At 41.8% G+C, this 25,222-nt stretch overlaps 2 protein-coding genes across 23 annotated transcripts in view; one reads left to right on the top strand and one right to left on the bottom strand.

Annotated features, from left to right (window-relative positions):
* Positions 1-7,695, bottom strand: part of PIGL (phosphatidylinositol glycan anchor biosynthesis class L) — a 47,397-nt gene extending 39,702 nt beyond the window's left edge. For all 3 annotated transcript variants that reach the window (XM_043903962.1, XM_043903961.1, XM_043903960.1), the window contains exon 1: positions 7,457-7,695. In XM_043903962.1, the coding sequence (XP_043759897.1) occupies positions 7,457-7,694 (238 nt within the window). In that variant the 5' untranslated portion in view covers position 7,695. The remainder of the gene's footprint in view (positions 1-7,456) is intronic.
* A 72-nt stretch (positions 7,696-7,767) lies between these two features.
* NCOR1 (nuclear receptor corepressor 1) overlaps positions 7,768-25,222 on the top strand; it is a 116,424-nt gene continuing 98,969 nt past the window's right edge. For 17 of the 20 annotated variants that reach the window (XM_043903930.1, XM_043903946.1, XM_043903940.1 and 14 more), the window contains exons 1-2: positions 8,617-8,761; positions 24,182-24,359. In XM_043903930.1, coding sequence (XP_043759865.1) covers positions 24,252-24,359 — 108 coding nt within the window. In that variant the 5' untranslated portion in view covers positions 8,617-8,761; positions 24,182-24,251. Of the gene's footprint in view, positions 7,791-8,048; positions 8,171-8,616; positions 8,762-24,181; positions 24,360-25,222 lie in introns of those variants that run through there. The other 3 variants (XM_043903932.1, XM_043903944.1, XM_043903933.1) reach the window with 2 other exon arrangements.

A 25,222-nucleotide genomic window follows, 5' to 3' on the forward strand; every position in this document is an offset into this window, starting at 1 on the left:
AAACTCCTAGTCCTTCCATCCCCCAACTCCCTCCTCCTTGGGAACCACAAGTCTATTATGTCTGTATGTTTTGGTTTGTAGATAGATTCATTTGTGCCATATTTCAGGTTCCTCATATAAGTGATTTCATGTGGTATTTGTCTTTCTCTGATTTACTTCATTTAGTATGATAATCTCTAGGTCCAGTCATGATGCTGTAAATGGCATTTTTCATTCTTTTCTATGGGTAACTTCCATTGTATATATTTCCCACATTGTCTTTATCCAGTCCTCTTTGGGTCATTTAGGTTGTTTCCACGTCCTGGCTATTGTGAATAGTGCTGCTATGACCACAGGTGTGCATGTTCAGTTCAGTTCAGTCGCTCAGTTGTGTCCGATTTTGCGACCCCCATCGACTGCAGCATGCCAGGCTTCCCTGTCCATCACCAACCCCCGGAGCTTACTCAAACTCATGTCCATAAGTCAGTGATGCCATCCAACCATCTCATCCTCTGTCAGCCCCTTCTCCTCCTGCCTTCAATCTTTCCTAGCATGTATCTTTTTGAATTAGTGTTGTCTGGGTATATGTCATTTGGGCCCCTTTAAATTGATAGTCTTCAAATATCTGTTAAACACTTAAAAAGGCTGCCATTCCTGAGTGTGTTAGGAAAATATCCTCCTTTGGAGTTTGATAACCAGCTATTCCAGCATGCCTCTGGGGATCTGGACCACATCAGCACCCTGAATAGCTCATGAATTCTTTATTTTCCCGACACATACACTATACTTCCCAATAATAGTTCTGGTAAGTAACTGCTCTGTATCCTTACAAATAACTTACAGTGACATTTTGGTACCACTAAATTGCATTTCGGGCTTCCCTGGTGGCTCAGTGGTAAAGAATACACCTGCCAGTGCAGGAAATGCAGGTTCGATTCCTGAGTCTGGAAGACGCCCTGGAGAAGGGAACACCCACTCCAGTATTCTTGCCTGTGGAATCCCATGAACCAAGGAGCCTGGTGGGATACAGTCCATGGGGTCACAGACTCAGACTTGACTGAGCGGCTAAGCACACAAACTGTACTCATGAGCAGTTTTCTGGCTGCTGCACCCCTCAATCCAACTCTCCAGCAGATAATTGCTTTATGCTAGTTAACTTTCCTGAGCCATGGTTTCTCCAGCTGTGAAGTGGGAATGATGGCCTTCTCCTGAGGCTTTCCTGAAGATTATGTGATAATACACATCCGCCTGGTTTGGTTCTCAGAGTTAATCTCCCTTTTCCTTGACTTTTTTATCTTTACATTCCCCCTTTTCCTCTCCTTTCCCTCTGAATTACAATCCACCGTCATCATCCAGATCAATTGCCAATCCCTCTGGGAAGCCTTCTGCTATTTTCTTTTTTTAATTGGAGGATAATTGCTTTACAATATTGCACTGGTTTCTACCATACATCAATGTGAATCAGTCACAGGTATGCCTTCTGCTATTTTTCCCTGGCAAGTAATCATTTCCAGTGTTCTGCTCAGAAGGATGAGCTCTCCTCTGGGATCTGATGATTAAGTCCTAAATGTCTTTGACCTTAAAAGCCTCGGTCTCAGTCCTGGTGTCAGCACCCTGCAGGCACTCATGAGGCCCCTAGTGAGTGGAGAGTGGTTCTGCTTACTGTTCCAGAAAACTCAGAAACTCCCAAGTGAAACCTTTCCACTGCTGCAGGGGTTCCTCTAGGGCGAGTTTTGAACTCTTTGAACCCAGATAGGAGACAGTCGCTATGTTGTATCGACAAAAGGATTAACCCCCAAGAGACTCCAGACAACTTCATTTTACTGTCCTCATCACAAATTTCTGAGTCAGACAGAAATTGTCAATTTTGTGACAGTCATCATATTTTAGGTTCCCCTCTCCCATTTTGTCTCAAGGTTACTTATCTTTGGTACTAAGGGCCTAACTCACACTAGTGATGTGATTCCTAATGTCTGAGGCTGAACACATTTGACTCTGATTATTGGTTGTGAGAAACTGCTTGGAGAGCTGGTTTTATTGCTTTATGTTTGAACTGAGGAACATAGAAGGGGTTAGGGAGTTGAAGTCAGAAAGCATTTTAGGCGTTTTCACTAGGTCTGGTAAACATGCAGGCACTTCGGTGGAGTAAGTGGCTGGGACCCTCCAGAACAGTGCACCCTGTGAGCAGACAATAGGGTGTCACAAGTCATATCCAGGTTCAAGGAGAGAAGCACGCTCCACTTCCTGATGGGGAGAACCAGTCTTTCCCTCCAAACTGTCCTCAATATTCCGCTGGAACGAGCTTTCTAAAATACAGAACTGTCTGTGCTAATTCTCCACCAAATGTATTTTACCACACCTTACTATCTACTGTGGCTTTCTTCCATTTGTATATGAATATACAGTGGTTGGGCTTCCCAGGTGGCGCTAGTGGTAAAGGATCCACCTGCCAATGAGGGAGACACAAGAGACTGGCTGGGAAGATCCCCTGGAGGAGGACATGGCAATCCACTTCAGTATTCTTGCGTGGAGAATTGCATGGAGAGAGGAGACTGGGGGGCTACAGTCCGTGGGGCCTCAAGGAGTCAGGCGGACTTGAGCACACAAACAGCTCAGTGGTTACATAAATTGGAGAAATGCTGAACTAAACAAAATTAAATAGGACTTTTTATAGCAAGACTTCACCGAGATGTTGAGAGTCTAACAAGGACTATACAGCTTTAAAGTGGGGGGGTTGGGGATAGCATATCTGATTAAGTTCCCTAAACTTGTCGGGTCAAGTTATTAACTTTTTAAAATAGCAGCTTGATGAACTGGTATTTCTTGGAAGATACACTGGGCATCAAATGAGTTATTCCTTAACTGTCACAGCAACAAGATGTGTGAGGCAGATTGGGTGTAATGGCTCAGAACTGGAAAGACCCAAAGGGTTCTGGGTTCCTCCATATCCTAGCTCTTCACTTTGGTTAAGTTACTTTTTTGTGATTTAGTTTCCATAGTTAAAAAAAAGGGGGGAGGGGGAACAAATTATATACATGTGTAACATTTTGTGTATTTAATGCCTATCATAGGATTGCTGAGAGGATTATATGAGCCACTAATAAGATACATTTTTTTCCCTGCTTCTCCCTACCCCTTAGAACTGGAGATGTAGTTAGAATGAATCATTCAAATGAGTCCCAGACTTACTTATGTTTTTACTATTTCTCTGAATGACTGCCCTGAATGACTTGCCCTACTTTCTGTGAACCTAAGTCCTATTTTAAAAGACCAGCTCAAAAGGAAAGCTTTTCAAAGTTTCCTTAATCCAACTCTGTGAAAAGAAAATTCACGCTTTTCCCCATTTTGGGTCCACAGTATTTTCTCTGTCATGCAGTTACAGCTTTCATTATGTTATATAACAAGTTATTAACTTCCTGCTTTTCAGGTTAGAATAAATCAGGAAGGTGGCTAATGTTTAATCCATACATTTTTTCAATGAGTTGGGGATTTTAAAAAGTAATTTTAAAAATTACAAAGAAATTTAGATTCAGAGGAAACAATGAAAGACAACAATATAGATACTGATACATCAGCATGTGTCAAGAGTCTGGTAGGTCTTATATTTTTTCATTTGAAAAAATTTTAATTTTCAGCCTCAACCTACTAGAAAACAAAAAGAAATTTAGTAAAGAATCCCCTGTACCTATAATACTTTGTAAATAAAATTCAACCATCTCAAAATTTTGCTTAATTTGATTTCCATAGTTGATAAAAACATAAAATTAAAAGCAAAAAAAAGAGAGACCATTACTTGCATCTATTTGCAATTAATATCTTTAATAGAACAAACTGAGAAAAGTGCTTAGATTGAAATTCTCATTATATATGAAAAATGGTTTAATCTTACTGCCAATAAAAAAATTTTTTGAGGGAAAAAATGTTAATCAAAGCAAGAAGTATAAATAAAGAGGTTATTTGTAATAGAGATAAACTGGGGGGAAAAAACTTCTAAATATACATACAATAATAAGGAACCAGAGATCAAATTGCCAACATCTGTTGGATCATCAAAAAAGCAAGGGAGTTCTAGAAAAACATCTACTTCTGCTTTATTGACTATGCCAAAGCCTTTGACTGTGTGAATCACAACAAACTGGAAAATTCTTAAAGAGATGTGAATACCAGACCACCTGACCTGCCTCCTGAGAAATCTATATGAAGGTCAAGAAGCAACAAAACTGGACACGGAACAACAGACTGGTTCCAAATCGGGAAAGGAATACATCAAGGCTGTACATTGTCACCCCGCTTATTTAACTTATATGCAGAGTACATCATGCAAAATGCTGGGCTGGATGAAGCACAAGCTGGAGTCAAGACTGCCAGGCGAAATGTCAACAACCTCAGATATGCCCATGACACCACCCTTATGGCAGAAAGTGAAAAACTAAAGAGCCTCTTGATGACAGTGAAAGAGGAGAGAGAAAAAGTGGGCTTAAAACTCAACATTCAGAAAAATAAGATCCTGGCATCCCATCACTTCATGGCAAATAGATGGGAAACAACAGAAACAGTTGACAGACTTTATTTTCCTGGGCTCCAAAATCACTGCAGATGGTGACCGCAGCCATGAAATTAGAAGATGCTTGCTCCTTGGAAGAAAAGCTATGACCAACCTAGACAGTATATTAAAAAGCAGAGACATTACTTTGCCAACAAAGGTCTGCCTAGTCAAAGCTATGGTTTTTCAAGTAGTCATGTATGGATGTGTGAGTTGGACCATAAAGAAAGCTGAGCGCCGAAGAATTGATGCTTTTCAACTGTGGTATTAGTGTTGGAGAAAACTCTTGAGAGTCCCTTGGACTGTAAGGGGATCCAACCAGTCAATCCTAAAGGAAATCAGTCCTGAATATTCATTGGAAGGACTGATGCTGACGCTGAAACTCCAATACTTTGACCACCTGATGTGAAGAACCGACTCATTGGAAAAGACCTTGATGAAGGCAGGAGAAAGGGACAACAGAGGATGAGATTGTTGGACGGCATCAGCGACTCGATGGACATGAGTTTAAGTAAGCTCCAGGAGTTGGTGATGGACAGGGAAGTCTGGCCTGCTGCAGTCCATGGGGTCGAAAAGAGTTGGACACGACTGAGTGACTAAACTGAATTGAAGGGATGACTAACTAAAAGGCTTCCCTGGGGGCTCAATGCCGGAGACGAGGGCTTTATCCCTGGGTTGGGAGATCCCCTGGAGAAGGAAATGGCAACCCACTCCAGTATTCTTGCCTGGGAAACCCCATGGACTGAGGAGCCTGGCGGGCTACAGTCCATGGGGTTGCAAAAGAGTTGGTAACGACTTAGCGACTAAACAACAAATTAAGGTTTATCCTTATGAAACCATTTAAAAGGCTATATACCTAGTTCTAATCAATATGGATAAATGTTTAACTTATAAGTTTCAGAAGGATGTGTTCCTTACCTAACTTGTTTTCAGTTTTATTCCCAGGGCAGAGTATACATCCTAGCAGATAGATTTTTTTTTTAATGAAAAAAATTAGTCAAGACTTTTTTAAGAGAAGTTTTAGGCTCACAGCAAACTTAAAGGTAAGATACAGAGAGTTCCCATAGACTCCCTGCCCCACACATCCACAGTCTCCCCATGAGCAGCATCCCCCACTGGATGGTACATGTGTTACAACTGGTGAACCTCCACTGACACACCATCATCACCCGAAGTCCACACTTTCCATTAGGTTCACTCCTGGTCTTGTACAGTCTGTGGGTTTGGAGAAAAGTATGACAACCCACTCCAGTATTCTTGCCTGGAATATTCCATGGACCGAGAAGCCTGTCGGGCCACAGTCCCTGGGGTTGCAAAAAGTCAGACACAACTTAGTGAATAAGCATGCATATAATGGCATGTATCCATCATTATAGTATCAGAGTATTTTCACTGCCCTAAGAATCCTCTGTGCTCTGTCTATACATCCTGTCTCCCATCCCAGCCCCTGATCCCCACTTTTTACTCTCTCCACAGTTTTGCCTTTTCTTGATTGTCACATAGGTGGAGTCATACAGTACAAAGCCTTTTCAGATTGGCTTCTTTCATTTAGTAATATGCATGTAAGATTGTTTCTTTTCATGGCTTGACAGCTCATGTCTTTTTAGCTCTAATATTCCACTGTCTGAATGGACCACAGTCTATCCACACACCTACTAAAGGACATCTTGGTTATTTTCATGTTTTGGCAATTACGAATAAAGCTGCCATAAACATCCGGGTGTAGGTTTTTGGGTGAACATGTTTTCACTTTCTTTGGATAAATACCAAGGAGGGTTATTGCTGATACGTGTATGTTTAGGTTTGTAAAAGATTACCAAACTAACTTCCTCACAAAGTGACTGCACCATTTTGTGTTCCCATCAACAGTGAGTGAGAATTCCTTTGCTCCACATCCTCACCAGCATTTAGTGATGTTAGTGTTCTGGATTTTGGCCATATATTATTATCATTATTTAATCTCTTGGCCGTGCTGTTTGGCATGTGGGACCTGAGCTCCTTGACCAGAGATGGAACCGGCACCCCCTACATTGGCAGCCTGTAGTCTTAACCACTGGACTGCCAGGGAAGTTCCCTGCCCATTTTAATAGTGATTATTACACATAAGTTTTTAATAAATATTTAAGAAATTAATGACAAAGTAATATTCTGTGATAAATCATATAAACATGCTTATTGAGAAAAATCTGTATAGAAAAAGAACTGGTATGAAACACAACCAAATGGGAAAAGAGCTCATTGGGCATGTTACAACCAGCTTTATTGAGGTATGGTTTTTACACACCATCAAATTCACCCACTGTGTATGTACAGTTTAGTTATTTCATTTATACAGCTTTGCAATTATCACCATAATCCAGCATAATGGTCAACTTCTGTTTTCTCATCCCATATTTTCTGTACGGTAAAGGAGAATTCATTCTTTGAACGGTCCCTTCAGTGAAAGCTGGGTCGAGTTGAACGCTAAAACGACCTGTAAGATTACTTTCTAGTCTAATGGGCTCTCCCCTCGGTCTGACATGTACATGTTTCTAGCACAGAATGAAGAGTTGAGCAGTCATGACACGGCCTAGATTCTGTTTGGTCGTTATTCTTGGCCCTCCTGTGAATGAAAAGGTTCCACAGAATACTGATTACAGCCACAGTTCCCAGCGCAGATGTGGGTATTTATCGGAAGCAAATGGGAGCAGTTCTCTCGTGCTCTCCAATCGCGGCAGCGGGGAGCCGGCTCACACGCGGCCCACGTGCCCCCACCCCGGGAAGCCGTACCGGGCTGGGATCACGGATTCACGGCCCAGGGAAGGGTCCTTCAGTGTGTTCATTCGCCTGGCGCCTACGACAGAAACCTCTTCGGTAAGAAGCCAACTGAAACAGGCCGGAGCCTGAATTATCTCCGCCGCCCCGAGTCCCCGCGCCCCGCCTACAGCCTCCTACCTGCGGAGAAGCAGAGCAGGAACACCTGATGCCGCAGGCGGGCCAAGCCTAGAATAGTGGGAGCAAAGAACATGGCTTCATCGTCGGGGTGCGCCGTCACCAGAAGTGTCCGGCTTCCGCCTCCGGGCAGGCCAGCCTGCTCCGGCCTCGTCACTCGCTCCCAGGAGCCCCAAACCCAGAGGACGCCCCATACCAGGACAGTCGCCGCCAGACACAGAAGCGGCGCCGCCACTTCCATGGCCCCAGAGGAGAAACTGCGCCTGCGCAGACCGGGAGGCTGCAGCCGGGCCGACTCCGGCGGGAAAACCGAGCTCGCGGAAACCCCGTTCCGAGTGTAAGTCCGTCCCGCTGGCTTCTCCAACGGCCGGAGGCTTTAAGCGTAGGGCTGTGTGCTCGGACACGGACGCCTCCCAGGCCCTCTTCACGGGCTCTCGCTACTTTACGCGGCCTTTACGAGCTCTCGTGCCTGCTTCGCTTTAGAGCTGAGCGACCCCCTTGCCGTCCACACAGTACTTAAGGGGAAGCGTCTGAAAAGAACCCCCAACCTCTTGAGTGCGAATTCTCTTCACGTCACCTTTTAATCACTCGTTTCTTAAAACCCAGGCTTTCTCGTAACTATCCGGGTGGACACCGACTGGGTTTGTCCTCCCTAATTGTGGGATGTGGAGTGGCGGCTTCTCTAAAGGAACAGTATGCGGTGGCGAGGCCCGTCCGGTCAGTTCCTTGGGAGCGTGAGGCCGAGAGCGCACTTGGCGGGCGCGGGGGCCCGGGATCCTCGGAGGGAGGGCTGGCATCACGGGCGGGTCGGCCGCGCGCGGTGTTTCAGGGAGGCCCGCTGCGAACGCAGCCCGAGCCCGGGAAGCAGCGGCTGGGTGGCCGCGCGCCCCCGGCAGCCCGAGCTCGAAGGACCGCGTCCTTTCCTCTCCCACGCCCGCGGGGAGACCCGGGCGCGATGGCTTCGCGCTGGGGCCGCCGCCGCCGGACCGAGGCGGGATGCCAGGGGGCCGGACGCGGGCAACTCGGGAAGCTCGGCCAGAGGAGGGAGTCGGCCTGCCAGCCTCCGGAAGGAGGAGGAGCCGGCGCCGGAGCCGCCTCAGCCGCGGTCGCCGGGCCGGGGGGGAGGAGAGGGGTTGAGTCAAGATGGCGGTCGAGGTGGCGAAGCAGCAGCGGCGGCGACGGCGGCGGCGGCTGGAGTGAGCGCCCGGCTCGCCGCGCCGACCAGGGCCCGGGCAGGGCCGCGCGCGGGGCTGTGTCCTGCCCCTCAGGCCCGGGGCCGCGCCGGCCGCCGCGCTCCGCCCGCTCCCGGTGAGTGTAGGCCTGGCGCCCGCAGCCCGGCCTCCGGGCCGCCGCTCACTCGGGGCCGCCGAGGACTTCGGGGGCGCCCGCCGCCGGGGCGCCTTCCCGGCCCGCGAGGGGCGTCGCTGGGCCGGCGTCTTGGGACCCGCCCAACCAAGGGCTTCTTGCCCTCAGCGGCCGGACGAGCGGGGCGCGGCGGGGAGCGGGGCCGGGCGAGTGGGGGAGGCTGCTGGAGTTTGGAGGAAGAATGGGCTGCGGCCGGGCCGGGGCGCCCGGGGTGTCCTGCGGGGAGGGGGCTGCGGGGCCCGAGGCGGCGCGGGCCGGGGCGGCGGGTGGGGCCGGCGCAGGTGGCGGCCCGCGCTTCCTCCGGGGCGGAGTTGGTGGCCGCCCGCGAGTGTGCAAGGGGTCAGGGTGGGTGACAGCGGTGGACAAGTGCGTGAAGAGCAAACTAGTTCACCTTTGCGACCAAACCGCTTGGGGTGTAATGGCGAAGGGAGGGCGGGGGAGAAGGCGGAGATGGGAACCCGGTACCTTCTGGCTTTTACCCTGGCTGTTTAACGTGGATTCTCTTTTGGAGGGGAGAGGGATTCAAGAAACTATCATTGAGAGGTCAGTCTTAGTGGCGAGGAGACAGAATTCTTTGAATTAACCGGATTAGGGGTATAGTCGTATATTAAAGGTGTGAGTGGGCATAAGTGATATTTAGTAAAAGTATTTGCTTACAAAGTGTCAGTTTTCTTTTCACCGACGTTGCAGGCTCCAGTCCCGCTTCTACAGAGTTAACCATGGTTTGGCGGTGTGGGTAATTCTAATCTTTGGGATTAGCATTTTCACCTGCAGCAGATTTGCTTCCCTAATTAGATCCTAATTGTATTGAAATTTACATGCCTTGCGTGCACCCTGGTGAGGCAGTGATGAGAGGCAGAACGTTGCGTAGAGAGCAACAGGCCAGGGATTTTAAAATGCCTGCAAATAATTCATTCATTCGTTCAGCATGTCTTGATCAATAGCTGCTGCTGATGCGTCACACGTGACTCTCCCTTGGATAGCTGAAGAGTTGATGGCATTATTTAATAGTTTTCGAAAATGTGATGTATCCTTAAAGATAATTATTGGCAGAACCAACGTGCCTGGTCTCAGGAGCAGACCAATTTTAGAATAGTATTTAGACATGGGTAAAAATTACGGAAGAAATCTTATTATTTCACAAGTTGTTGCAGAAAGAAGTACTGTTTTTATTTGATTATTCTGTTAAAATCCAGTGGAAGTTTGTTTATTTTAATATTTATAGTACACAGTTGCTTTGCTGTGCTTTAAGCACACCTGTTAATGGAAATCAAGGTTAACACACACATGTATATAAATAATATGCACATACATACATAAGGATATGATTACTTGCAATACGAAAATACTCTTTCCTTTTACAAAAGGCTTGCCATATGTTGAACTCCTCCCCCAGAGAAAATATAATACAAAGAGTCCTGATTTGTCTTTAACTATGTGTCATTTTGGAACAGGATCAACCTTTCTCCGCTTCAGTTTCCTCATCTATGCTAGTAGGAAAATATCCGCTCTCCTAGGTTGCTGTTGTGAGCCTAGGAGAGTTAATAGTTGTGAAATTGCTTTACAAAGATCAAAAAGGTAATATTTCTCTGTGAGAGTAACAGCTCCCTCTTCATTTCTGAAATGCTTTATCTGTGCATCTCTCATGGCATTTATTCTTTCTGCCTGGCATTTATTCTTTCTGCCTTGCATTTAGGTACCTACTTGTCTTATCTCCTCTTGAGGACAAGAGAAGCCCTTCTCTGACTTTAAGGCACTGCCAGAGGGTATTGACATTGCAAATGTTTATTGAGTGGATGAACATTGTATTCTAATTAGAAAATTGTGTTCACAGTTAAAACTTACAACTTATGGAGTACACCTGCTGATCTGCTGTCACAGGTCTCTGTAGCTGTGATTCTCTTCATGACTTCTGAGGAATAAATATTTTTAACTCGTCTTGCGGGACTTAATCATCATATAGTAAAACGTAAGAGTTTGGCCTGCCCGCCTATTTTTTTGAAAAAGCGTAGAATGCTAAAAATTAGCTATCTTTCTTTGAATTTAATTGAGTAAAATTTGTTCCAAGGCTAAGTAAGTACAGATTAATCAAGTTTTTCTAAGCTTTTTTTCCTTCTAAATTTTGTGGATTGGAGAGTTTGTTTTGCCATTTCTATCTTCTGGAGAAAGTAGAGGCTTTTAAATAAGCCAGGGATTGATGTAGGTTAATGTCAGGCTATTTCTTACTCAGTTTTTTTTTTTGTGTTTGTTACTCAGTTTTAATTGTATTTTGTAATGTCTTAATTGAAATTTCAAATTCTTAACTGATGTTTGAGGATGATAGCGATCTCGAATACTTAGATATTTCCATGTGTTCATTTACTTCAGAGATTGGGTTTTACTGGAATTCGGTACAAAGAAGTAGTAAAGGTTGGTCAGAATTTATTATGTATGGACTTATCTTGTGGTGTGTCGTTCATTCACTTGTTCAGCTGGTGTGGCGTGCCTCATGTTCAGGGCATGTTGCTAAGTGCTATAGAAGTATAAAGTTGACCTGATCTGTTATGTGCACAAAGAACTCAGTCTATAGAATGTCTGATACTTTGTCCTCTTCAGGTTTCAGGATGCAAAAGTACATTCAGAGAGAAGGTTAAGAAAACATTGTTTTTCTCTCAGAACTTCTTAGGAGTATTGAAAAGCTACCAGAGCTTCTGTCATGTAGCAATAACTGTATGTAGAACATCTGTTTTTTATTTTGGTATTCTTGTGGTGGTGGTTTCCCTTGAATATTTTTACTCTTCTACCATTTTCTATCCCAGAAGCTTGTGTGGTCAAAATATTACTTGGATATTACTTGGATTGTTTTCAGATACAACATACTTTTTTGGGGGAAAGGGGATTTCCTCTTTGAATGTGAAAATGAGAGCATACAAAGCCATGAGAGTGTTGGCGGGTGTATTCTTCAGGTTTACTCTTTTTTTTTTTTTTTTCAGGTTTATTCTTTATGTGTGCTACTGTTATGGTCACTTGATAGTAATCTCAAAGACAAATCTAAATTGGTTAAAACAAAATGCTCATTATTTATAGAATTATAGAACATAGAGTCATGTAGGTTAACCAGTTGTGTTTTACTGGTGAGTATACTGAAGGTCAGTGAATCAAACAGATCTGGCCTGAACTGTTGCTATTGGCCAGCAGTAGAATCCAGTCCTTGGCTGTCCAGAGTAGCTCCTGCTGTCACACTGTATCATCAGGGGATGATTCAGTGTGATGGTTGATACAACTGAAAACAAAAATTAGGGGGTGGGCTGGGGAATGAGTGGTCAGTCACTCAGCTGAGATACTGAATTGAAAATATAGTTTGAAAAAAGTTGATATTGATCTATGTCAATAATATGATCACTGGGAATTACTAGTTTCATTTTTAATCTGTTATGAATATCTTCTTAAACAAAAATGCCTTTAAGGTTATCTGGACTTACTGACATTTCATGGAATTTAAGTGTTAAAGTGATGTAAATTTTATTATGCCAGTGGTTTAGAGACACAGTTTGATAGGTTAGATTATGTATCAGTTATTGCTTGCTTTACTTTCAAACTGCTACTTTTTTTTAAGTATGTGACGCTTCAGTTAATATGAAAGTGTAGGTAAATAGTGTGAACATGAACTGTCTTTTTAAATGTCCTGTTGAAAAACTTCATATATAATGTTAGTTTTCTTTTTTTTTTAATGTTAGTTTTCTATAGGTACTCATGCCATAAAATTTATTTGAAAAAAAAAAAAAGGCATAGTTTTCTTTTCAAACTAATGTCCTCACATGAATACTGAAGCATGATATGTGTGTGTGTGTGTGTTTTAAATTCCATTTGGGCTGTTAAATAATATGTCTATTTTGGGTTGCATTAAGAAGGGTTGTTTTTTTCCCATTCTGTGCTTTTTCCATAATGCTTTTTCCCTACCTTACACTTCCAAACTACCACATCTATATACTGCTGATTTTTTGAGAGGTTTTTATCACATACCACTTCATCCAGGAAGTCTCCTTGCTCCTCCCTCTTATCTGAAGATGACTTTTTTTGGTCTGAAAATACTTTACTTATACCTCTGTCATAACATCATAGTTACTTATATACATGTCCATTTAATCCTCAGTAGAGTAGACCATAAGCCCCTTGTGGACATGTCTGTGTCTCACTTATTTTTTGATCCTTCTTCTGCCCATACTCCCAGAATAACTCTCTGTTCTTGGGAAAGGTGTAGTAGGAATCTGCTGAATGCATAAGGAGGAGCCTAGAGTTACTTGGTGCAGTTGTAGAAGCTGGTGGATATACACATGTGGGAACTTGATGATGAATAGTTTTTGGAAATTAATAATCAGGTAGAAACTCACCGGTGTCAGGTAAAACATGTGTTATCAGTGAATTATTATTAAAACATTTCTTAAAAAAAAAAATTTCTCTCCGTGTACTTGGATTCTTGGGAGAAAGAGTAAGTGGGGAATCAGTTCATCTCAGATGATTTGTATGTCCAGATAATGACACAAAATGTGTTAACTTAAATATGCAGGAAATTTTTGAGTTGTTTTGGTGCTAGGGAAAAAATGTGAAGTAGGAATGGTGGGTTTACAGGATTATTATAAAATCCCTTTTGAAGGGATCTCTTTGAAAGAATACTACTTGATTAATTTTATGTCAAAAATTAAATTTTTGAGTAGATTAGTCAAGATAGAAGGAAGAGAAGAGTTAAGATTACTCAATTATACATAAATAAACCAAAATTAAATCAGAATAAATTGAGGTTACATTTTTCTAGGAAAATTTGACTTGTTAGGATGGTCACCTTTATGATTATAGATTGCACCTCCCTCCCATACTTTAACTGATAAGCTGTTTTCACATTTTTGTTGTCAGGCACAGTTTAGAGTCAGTAGTCTGTTTTTGGCAGTTCATTTCCCTTGGCAATAGCATATGGATTCATATAATTTTGAAACTTTTGTTTTAAGTAGTAATCATCATGACTTCAAAGTCATTTAATTTTGTATTACTTTTGATTAAGTTCTTTTAATTCAGCTTTGAATAACAATGACTTTTATGTATTTGAAATGAAACCAAAGCTTGTGCTTTCTAGGAGTTACAGCCTAAATACACACAGTATAAATATGCCAGAAGTAGGGAGTGTGTAGTCCATTAATGGTGTGTGTCTGTGAATGGGGGTGGGGCATAAACTGAGCAGGAGAGGGGAGGGGTGGAAGGAGAAGTTACTCTATTTACACAGAACCATTTTAATGAGTGAAGGAGGATATGTTATTTTGAAGTCTTTTCTGTTTATTATAAGAAATACATTATTTTTACAGAAGTTCAACATGGAAGTTTTAAGATATAAAGAAAATGAAAGCATCACTTTCTAGATGTAATTTGCTAAGTGTTGTGTATTCTTTCAGGTTTTTTCCCCACGTGTATGTAATGTTCTATATTATGAGACCTTAATATTGCTCTTCTGCTGTTCCTAGTTGATGTTTTTAGAGCTACTTTTGTCATTAATAGCTACATAGTATTCCACTTATGAAAGAAGACAGGTGGGTTTCCCTTGTGGTTGAGATGGTACAGAGTCTGCCTGCAATGTGGGAGACCCAGGTTCAGTGTCTGGGTCGGGAAGATCCCCTGGAGAAGGGAATGGCAATCCACTCCAGTATTCTTGCCTAGGGAATTCCACCAACAGAGGAGCCTGGAGGGCTACACTCTATGGGGTAACAAGGAGTCAGACACGAGTGACTAACACTTTCACTTTGTTTAATCAGTTTATGGCCACTTTTGTCAGAAAAACAAAGCTGTAGTGAATTATTTGTGTGAGTGTGTATTTGTGCAAATAAGCTTTGTAGCAGAAATTTGTAAAGTGGAGTTGCAGTTAGATGAACAATGTAGCTCTGGATGGATGTTGTCCCAATATATGGCATGCCCTAGACCATGACCAGCACTGAAAATTACTCTAAAACATTTTGTCAATTTAAGAAGTGGGGAAAAAAGTGATTCTGATTGGCCTTTTATCAATCACTATTGTTGTTGAACACTTTTTAAGTGGAGGGAGTTGTATTTCTTTTAGAAATTATCTCCCTTTATTCTTGATTATTTTTTGGTTGGACTATTGGTGTTTTTCAGATTGAAGGGTTCTTTACGTATTAGGGTGTTTACATTTTTTGTATTTGTGCATACGCCCTACCCCCCAGCCGTCCTTCTGTAGTATTCTGTAGTCAGGTATAGCCCGATGCAGTATTGTGTAGTAAGTATTATTATCTGTAGTATTCTGTAGTGTTATTTGTAGTTTTCTGTAGTCAGGTATAACCAGCTGGGATTGTGCTGCTTCTGTGATCTTGGGCACATCACTTAACTTCTGAACGCCTTAATTTCCTTGTTTGTGGAATGAAATGGAGATAATGTAAATGACATTTAGCGTAGAGACTGGGACAAGACGAATATCTTCATCATTGGTCTATATACAATTTCTGGGTTTCATGCTCTACTTAGACCTTCCTCACTCTAAGATTTGAAATATTCATCGGTCTATTAAACTGAAGAAGCAAAGTGAGGAGTATTAAGTCTAGTATGCCATTGCTTGTTTTAAAGAGGAAAACTAATGGATACATATTTGCTTTTATATCATAGAATGTTTATGAAAGAAAACCCAGGACACTGGTATTGTTGGTTGTTGTAGGAAGGAGAGCTAAGTGACAGAGGCATGTGAGTGAGAGGAAGACTTGACTGGATACCTTTTTGCATTTCTAAAACAAGTCCTCAGATTTTAATTTTTTAAGGTTTCTTTTTCTCTTCACTTTTCTTTTCCTTTTTTTTTTTTAAACTTTGAATTTTGGGGCTCCATCTGGAATTTATTTGTAGTATAGGAAATGAGGTAGACATATATTTTGGGGGGGATAGGAGGTGTGTATATTTTTTTTCCCTGAAATAACCAGTTGTGTCGGCACCATTTGGTGAATAACCCAGCCTTTGCCCCATTTACTAGATTTGTGCCTTTTATCATTTGCTAAATATACTTAGAACTTTTTCTTGGTCTCTTGTTATACGTTATGATATTCTTTAAATTACTATTTTATAATTTTAATACTGATAGGGTTAGTCATCTGTTCATTGCTCTTTTTTTTTCCCCCAGACTTTGATAGTTCTGGTCTGTGTATTCTTCTGGATGAACTTTAGAATCATTCTGTGAAGTTCAAAAAGAAATCTTGCTGAGGTTTTTATGAATAGTGATTGGCAGTATTGAGTTCATGGGCTAATTTTAGGAAAGTTGACACCTTGTGTACTTCCTGTTATAGGAGTTATCCTGTTATTCAGATGACTTATGTTCTTCAGTAGATTTTCAAATTTTCCTTCAAATAAGTTTGCATATTTCTTATTTCTTTTGTCCGACAAATGTAGTAAGGAATCAAGCAAAGAGTTTATATTCTAGTGGGGGAAGTAAAACAAATGAATGCATTTCAGATTATGATTAGCCTATAAAGGAACAAAAGGGTAACTGGAGGATGGCTGGGATAGGCCTTTCTGAGAAGATGGCATTTGAAACTGAGACCTAAGTTTGAGGAGTCTCAGGCCCCACGGCGAGCCAGGAAGAGCATTCCAGGCCGAGAGTACAGAAGGACAAAGGGCTGAGGCAAGACTGGGCCTGGCACCAGTGAGAGGCTGGAGGGAAGCTTGAGTTTCAGCCTCCTGAGCAGTCAGGGAGGAAGAGGCCAGTCAGCGGGGGCTCCTGGGCCACTGTGAGGAGTTCCGGTTCTGTCTGTGGTGCATGGCAGCCCCCAAGGAGTCTTGAGCAGGAGAGTGACATGTTCTGATTGATGGTTTAAAAGACATATAGCTTTTTTTTTTTTTTGACATTTGGCTTTTTGAGTGGAGAAAGTGTTGAAGTGGGAAGTCCAGTTAGGAGTTTCTGCAGCAGGAGATGAGACTGGGGGTAGTGGGGCTGGAGAAGCTTGGGAGGCTGTGGGTGGGGGCATGACTTGCTGTTGGAGTGGGCATGCTGTTGGAGTGGGTGTGTTGAGAGCTAAGAAAGAACTGTTAGGTGGGGAGCCATGTGGGAGAAGACGAGATGGCCGCTACCTTCACAGGTCTCTGGTTTTGTTTATTTTTTGTTTTTTTGTTTTTTTTTTTTTTTGTATAGAATTCAGTACATTTACGGAGAAGGCAGTGGCAACCCACTCCAATACTCTTGCCTGGAAAATCCTATGGACTGAGAAGCCTGGTAGGCTGCAGTCCATGGGGTCGCTAAGAGTCGGATACAACTGAGCGACTTCACTTTCACTTTTCACTTTCATGCATTGGAAATGGCAACCCACTCCAATGTTCTTGCCTGGAGAATCCCAGGGATGGGGGAGCCTGGTGGGCTGCTGTCTATTGGGTCGCACAGAGTCGGATACAACTGAAGCAACTTCGCAGCAGCAGCAGCACATTTAAGTCAGTTTTTCATTTACCCTACTTTCTTTTAGTATCTACCTTAGAAGTTGTCTGTTCGTTAGCCCTGTTTTGTGTTGCTTCCTAACTTTTACAGCCTCTCTTAAGGGGAGGCAGCAAAAAACATGATCTTTAAGATCACCCTGAGATAGGAAACTGTCTCGGGGAAGCTCCTCAGCCTCGCCAGAGCCTCACTCAGGAGAATCATGGAGCTTGTGATTTAGGTGAGTGCATGCTCGCTGCTCCTAGTGCTCTGCCTGCGATGCAACAGAGACTTGATAAGTGGCCACTTTATTACTCTCCTTCAGAGTTGTCACCTTGATTAATCCTGGTCAAGCAGCTAAAGTTAAAGTGAAAGCATCTTACCTCAAACCTCTGTTCTTTGTGTTAATGGAGGAGAGGGTTGCAAATAGTTGTCCATTTTGACTTTGAAATATATTCATTTTCATGGCAGGAGTGAATGTTGTCAATTTAGAGAATTAGGTCAGTACAGTGCAGCCACATAGCAGAGTCCTTAGCTCCCCTATGCTGTCTCCTGCCGCTCACTGTCTGGGGAACCTTCTCCCTTCTCGCCTTGGTAGGGATAGAGTAGTGGTGTTTTCATTTGAGAAATATTTATTGAACATCTGGAATCTAAGATTAATGAAATGATTATGCCCATATTAACGTGTTCCTCTCAGTGCCCTACTTTATTGGGCACAGGGTAGTCTAAACTAAAAGGTCTTTTTCTTTAGCTCCTCTTCATCTGTCTTCCAGGTGAGATGTCATTATGTCAGAGAGGCCAAAAATAAAACACCGTGTTAATGGCATTTCCCCCTTTCCCTAGAGGGAAGAATGTTCTAGATTATTTTACAGGAGAAATCTTGTTCGGTTGGGCACCGCTCTGATCTTAGACCAATGACAGAGCTCACTGGGATGGTTTCTAGCTGTCTTCTGTCCTGGAGGCTGGAGAGATAGGCTCAGATGGGCTTTCTCAGAGGTAGTTGGGTACCCCAGGGGGCCATCTTAGCTTCTCCTTGCCTAATGCGCATTTGGAGTTGGACTGAGCTGAGCTGCTTTGTGAGAATCAGTGATACCTAATTTACCTCAGTTTAGTATCAGCATCTGTGGTGTCATAGAGGTCATTCTCCTCTGCCACACTTTTGTATCAGAAAGTGTTATTTGATCTTTAAAAAAAAAAAATTGAATTGTGTACGTTACGGGGCCCTTTATCTGCTTTGGTGAAATATGAATTTCACCTCTGTTATGACCCTTGGTGAAGTCATTCTTGCTCATCTGAAGAGGCGTCTGCAGTCCTGCCACAGCAAGGTATATTTTTAGCACTTTTTCCAAGATAGCCGAGGCCACCTTGAAAACCTATCCAAGTACGTTTTGGTTATGCAAAGATTGTAGGCCAAAAGCCAGGAGTTCCTGGGGAGAAGGGATTTTTTTTTTTTTTTTTTTTTTGGATTGCATTTGAAATCTTGTTTTGCAAGATAAGTTTCCTGTTGAGTCAATTTTTGTGTTTGTGAGTGTGTGTCTTTATTACATTAGTATGGGAAGATTCAAAGGAAATTTAAATAAACTGACTTCATTTTACTGTATTTTATTACCTGTTTTCGAAATATTGGAGGCTAGTTCTAAGTTTCTCTCTAAAATTCAGATAAAATGCACTTCTGTCACTTACACAATGATATCTAGTTTTATTTTCACCCTAAAATACAATTAAGTGTATTGATATGAGGGAATTGCACATAAAACCTTGACCAGGTTTCTTAAACATTTCACAGAATTTTTACAGTCCATGAATCAAGCGTGTAACTGAGTTAAAGAGTTTTGAAGCTAGGAACTGAGCTTAAAATTGGAAACTGCCATTTAAGGTTTTCCCTTCCCCTTTAGCCTTCACTTTCAACCAGATTCTTTTATTTCAGTTGTTTGCACACTGTCAAGTGTTCTGTGGAAGGTGTCTTGGTGAGCCAGGACTGGAGTGAGGGTCAGAGGCGGGACGGGGGTGAGGAGGCTGAAAAGAGACCTAGTTTCCCAGTTCTCCTTGAATCCAAGTATTTCTTCTTTGGGTATTCTATACATTTGGCGTCCATGTAAGGTTTTGAGGAGACAGTGCTGGTTAAAAAACAAAAAGGTCTGAACTATTGCTGTACATCTCATGGATCAGTTTTGAGGAAGGAGGCCAGCTCATAGTAGGCTGCAAGCTGCAGTTCTTGTGACCAGAGGTGGGGCCCGTTTGACCCGTAAATTTGTATCCGGTAAGGGCTAATCTCTAGCTTTATTGGTGTTCTGTTACCCACCTGTGTTGGGTCGATAGTAACTGACTTTATTTTTAAAGTATTACAAGTTAAACTTCACTGAAACCACATCGGAAAACTAGGACGTCACAAAGGATTGGTTATGATAAAAGGGAAACATGGACCAATTATTTTACATACATCTGAGTGTCTGTTGTACTCAGGACTCACCATTGCTGGAAATTAAAACAAAACAACTTCAAAACAACACCATACAGCATAGATTTCTCGTCATGTAAGCCATTGTTGGAAAAAGGTTTGGATGACCTTGAGCTAAGATCTTTCCTTTTGCATCTCCATTCCATTTGTAGCTTTATTTACTTCGGATGTCTGAGTTGGAAGGAGAGCTCAGAGACATCTCATAAGCCAGGGGTGCAGATCAGAATTACTTGTAAAACAAAATATTTGTGAACATTCATACAGTGAAATGCATTACAGCAATAGAAAGAATGAAGGTCTTTATGAACTCATGAAAATGATTGTCAAGATGTGTTAAGATCTTATGTAATGAGAGCAAAATATTGGACAGTTACATATCCACCATGGTTCCACTTACGTAGGGGGCAAAGTGTGCGTAGGCATTCGTAAAGCAGACTCCGGAAACTACTAACTTTGGTTGCCTTCTGGGAAGAGAACTGAGTAGAGGCTGGGGACAGGGGTGAGAAGGAGATTTTCCCCTCTCTATTCTATGGTACTTTGAGAAACTCTGAGATCATGCATATAATAGATATTTCCCAAAACAAAACCAGAGCAACCTCCCCTGTCCCTGGCTGGTTTTTCCCCTTCTGCTGGTAAGTGCAGGTGTATAGGAGGAGAGCGCTGCCAGGTGGTCTTGAGCGTGGTCTTATCATACATCTCAGCTCCTCAGAGTAGCTCACTCCCTGTGAAAAAGCATCACAGGAAACACTAGCTTCTCCCTTTTTTGCAATTGATGATTGTGATATAGAGAAATTTTTAATTTCTCTGTGCTTTCAGATTCCTTATCTGTAAAAAATCAGTGTTAGTTGGGTAAACCTGAAAACCTCCCAATTCTTAGATTTTCTAACTTTCGTGCCTTGGACCTTGGCGGAAGCAGGTAGGAAGCAATCAGCTGGCTCTTGCTGTCTTCTGACCCATTCTGATGATTAAGGAGCATGAATGTATTTTTAAAAATTAAGAAAGTGTAAGAGGGGAATGTAGAAGAATATTTTTAAAATTTGAGGTAGAAAAGGTCTTCGGAAAGATGAAACAAGTTGGGAAGGCCAAAAGAAAATGTTTGTACCGTGACGGTCACACACATGGCCAGCAGAACCCCATGGCCTCGGTCACCTTCTCCCTCACTCTTCCTCTGCCTCCTCGCTTTGCTTTAGGGTTTCTCTATAGTTTCTCTCCACTGAATGCTCTTGTCTTTTCGAGGCTTGGGCTCAAAAGTCATCTTAGAATATAATGTGTTACCCAAACTGGAACAGTCTTGAGAGGGAAATGGAACATGGTTAATAACTGCACGGGGACAGTAGTTGTAAATTGGGTGTCTCAGAGAATTGGGGCATGTGGTCATCCTGACTTTTTACCTGCCAGACATGTCTCCCTTCCCCTTCTCCAATCCTGTCTTATTTATAACACTTTATCATAGTGCTTGTGGTTACCTAGTGTCTGTGTCTCCTCAAACTAAGATGCCTGTGTTGGTCACATTCTGTGCCTGCGTCTAGAGCCGTGTTGACATACAGAGTGTACAGCTCAGTGGATGTTTGCTGAATATATACATGGCGTTTCTACCTTTAGCCTTACATTCTTGTGAAGATATGATAGACATACATGAGAAATCAAGTGGTAGTAGTGTATACAAATTATACTTTTATAAAGCAAAATGTTCTCATTTATAAGAACTTTTTTGTGTCATGTTGTAAGTAAAATTTTTCATTAGCTAAACTTTAAAAAAAAAATACTCATTTTTGACTGTGTCAGGTCTTGGTTGTGGCGCACTCTCTGCAGCAGGTGGGCTCTCTCTTTGAGGCATATGGTCTTAGTTGCCCTGCAGCATGTAGGATCTTAGTTTCCTGTTTAGGGATCAAACCTGCTTCTCCTGCATTACAAGGAGAATTCTTAACCACTGAACCACCAGGAAAAGTCCCTCATTAGTTAAACTTCTTACAGTTTTCTAAGCTCTTGCATATTTAGGACGGCTTCTTAAGAAGCCGCCTCAAGCATTCATCTTGGATATGTCTATTGAATAACCAAATGAATTCCTACAAGCCGAGTTGCAGAGTTGCTGTGGTAGAGAATGTGCATGTTTTCAGGGCTGATACTGCACAAATTGCTATTCTTCTTTAGAAAGCAATCTGTACCCAGTTTACCAACACATGTTGTAAAACAGTACATTTTCCTCCAAACCAACACTAGGCATTATTATTTTTTTTAATATTTTGCCAATTTGTTTTACTTTTCTTGTCATTATTCAGGATGACTTCATTAATTTTATTTCTTTTGTTAATCCCATAATTCTATCATGTTTTCATGTTTTATATTTCTGTTGTGATCATTTTTTCCTATTGTATATACATCTCAGTATATCTAAGCAGCCACTAATCTACTTTCTGTCACTATAGATTTGGCTGTTATGGACTTTCATATGAAGGGAATCACAGTCATTTATGATTGGTGTCTTATACTTAGCATTGTGTTTCAGTTTGTTCAAGCTATAGCATATATCATGCTTTGTTTTTTCGTGGCAGAATAATAATCCCTTTTGTGAATATACCCGATTTTATCTATCAGTTCCTCATCAGTTGATGGACGTGACATTTAGAGTATTCCAAGGTTTATGTAGTTATTTTGGGACTTAAGTTGAGATCTTGTGATACTAAGATGTAAAAACCTACTCCACCTGTATTAAACAAAGAGGACTCACTGTGAGACTACGTAGGCAGTTGAACAGGAATCCGGGGAGAAGGAAAGAAGCACAGTACCTCCTCCTGGGAGCTGATTCTGGAGCACAGTGTCAGAGGCAGTTCCTGGTGTGTCTCAGGGGCACCCCTGCTCTCTGCATCCTGTTCTGGCCCATGTCTAGGCTGCTCCTCTCTTAACTGACACGTGCTTTGGCTCCTCTTCACTCCCACTCTGACCACTTTGCAATAACTGACCTTCTCAGTTCAGATACCTGGAGGGGAACCTGATTGGTACAACCCTGGCCCCATAGAGTAGTTCACTTGACATAAACATTGGGTTGAAGCCACACTTTGACAGGGCCAGGGTCTCTAGAAGGAGTGCAGGGACCTGGCATGACCCACCTCTGTAGCTCTGTTAGTCAATCTGAAGATGACCTAATTCACTAGGCCAGTGATCATCACACTTGTTGGTCTCAAGACTCCTTTTACAGCCGTAAAGATTACTTGCGACTCCAAAGAGCTTTTGCTTGTGTGGATTATATATGTTGACATTTACCATATTAGCTATTAAAATGGGGAAATTCAAAAGATATTTATTTAAAAATAATATAAGCACAAATGTTAATGTATTTTCCAAAATAAAACAAAGTTTGAGAAGAGTGACATTGTTTTACATTTTTGCAGACTTCTTCAGTATCTGAAAAGAAGATCACTTGATTCTCATTTCTTCTGTGTTTTAGTCCTGTGATACGTTGTTTTGATGGAAGCTTATGAAAAACAGCCAGCCTCATATAGATATGTATTTGGAAAAGCGAAGGGTATTTTAATAGCCTTTTAAGATACCTGTGGGTATTTTTTGATATCATACCCAAACCAGACAAGTGGTAAGGTTTTGAAGGTTAGTTACTGTGTAGAACTTGAAACCATATCAGTAAACCTTTCATATTATGTCACATTAAACATTTATTGGTTTGTCTTGCAACTTACTGTGGTAAAGTGTTTTGACTTTAAATGTTTTATTTATGCATAATCTTGTAATTCTGTATTGGGCATTTGGAAAATACTGATTCATTGAGTTACTCAGATCTTTGAATTTCATTGTGTAATATCAAAACCTTAACACTTGTTAATATCACCACCAATCTTGGTGGAAAAGTCTTTAAATGTGGGGAAGCTGTCAGGCTAATGGTGGCAGATACAGGTTTTTTGGAAATCCTAATTTAAAAAAAATTGGCAGTAGTTTTCTTGAAGTGATAGGCTCTCTTTTTTCTTCCTTGAAAGCTTTTCTATCCCTAGTGTCTTCTTAGGCTGTCATTTTGGGGCCGAATTATTGAATAAAGACAATATTTCCTCTGCACAAACACTTAACCTTATAACTATTCCTGAATCCTTTTAATAATTGACTTTTTACAGTTTTACAGCCATAGATATTTGTTTTTGTAATGTTTAATATTTGTGTCTCAGATAATTATTGAAAGAAAGGTATTTACTGAGCTGCTGCTGTGTGCTGGCTCCTGAGCTAAGATTTTATGTGTTCACTTTATGTAGCTACTGGTTTTATTTGTGATATGTTAAAGAACCTTCTTTTCAGTAAAGAGGAAAAGACCCATTGCTGGTTTTAAAGTTCTGTAACTTCTGTTAAGCTGAGTAAGTATTAATAAATGGGAGAAAGCTTTTACTGATAATAGTGGTTTTGTTTATGCAGCTATGGTTGTAAGTTATTAGAAGCACCCTTGGTGCATTAGTTCTTATCACTTCTGTTTTTTTCCCATCCTGTACAGGTGATTTCCTAGAAGCATGATTGTTTGTTGCACTTGATCTCACAACCTGGTGAGGACATCCTTACTGATAATGTCAAGTTCAGGTTATCCTCCCAACCAAGGAGCATTCAGCACAGAACAAAGTCGGTATCCTCCCCACTCTGTTCAGTACACCTTTCCCAGCACCCGTCACCAGCAGGTAAGGAATAGATATTATGCAAATTGCATATGTAGTCTGTGTTTCTCTCTACTTTTCCTATGTAATATATTTGTTGATCAGAAACCAAACACAATTGTGTGTGTGTGTGTGTATTTAGTGGCAGGAACCATTCTCAAAGGTTAAGAATTAATTATATTTATCTTCTTACTGTGGCTATATGCCAGATTCCAGGAGTTGGCCATGTCTCTGCTTCTGATGGGTGGGAGTTGTTGATAGAGTGTCAATGACCTAGAGTTTCTAAGTTAAGACCTATGTTTATGTGTCAGGTTCTGGTTGAGCATTAAGCCGGATGGAAGACTTGGTGTCTTGAGTGAGAGCCAGGTCTCGAGCTTAGATTTTCTGTATGTGTGTTTATGTAGCTACTGGTATTATTTGTGAACCTAGTAAAGAACTTCTACCTTTTTGGGAGATTTGATGGTAGGAAGATGAGTTTGTGTGATTGTTTTACCTTGTGAAAAAGAGATGAAATTACCAGCTTGGAGCAGGCCAGGGCCATGGGTGTAAGCTTTGAAAAAAAATGGGAAGAGATGAAATGGTCATTAGTTTCATGTTTTTTGTAGATGCCCTTTTTGGTTGAAGAAGTCACTGTCTACTCTTCACTAAGGTTCTTTGTTTTTTTCCACTGAGGTTCTTAACCGTGATTAGGTGTTGACTTTTGGTTGTGTGTCCTTTCTGCCTCAGTGCTGTTCATCTGATTACTGATTTCCTACCTTATTGTTGCTGCTGCTGTTTTTAAATCAACTTTGGGTTTAGTTTATATATAATAACATTTCATTGTATGTGTACATTTTGACAGCTTCATACACTTATAAGACTACCACCAAAATGAAGAGAGCATTTCT

This window comes from Cervus elaphus, chromosome 5 (assembly GCF_910594005.1).
Source record: "Cervus elaphus chromosome 5, mCerEla1.1, whole genome shotgun sequence".
In the NCBI taxonomy this organism is placed as follows: Eukaryota; Metazoa; Chordata; class Mammalia; order Artiodactyla; family Cervidae; genus Cervus; species Cervus elaphus.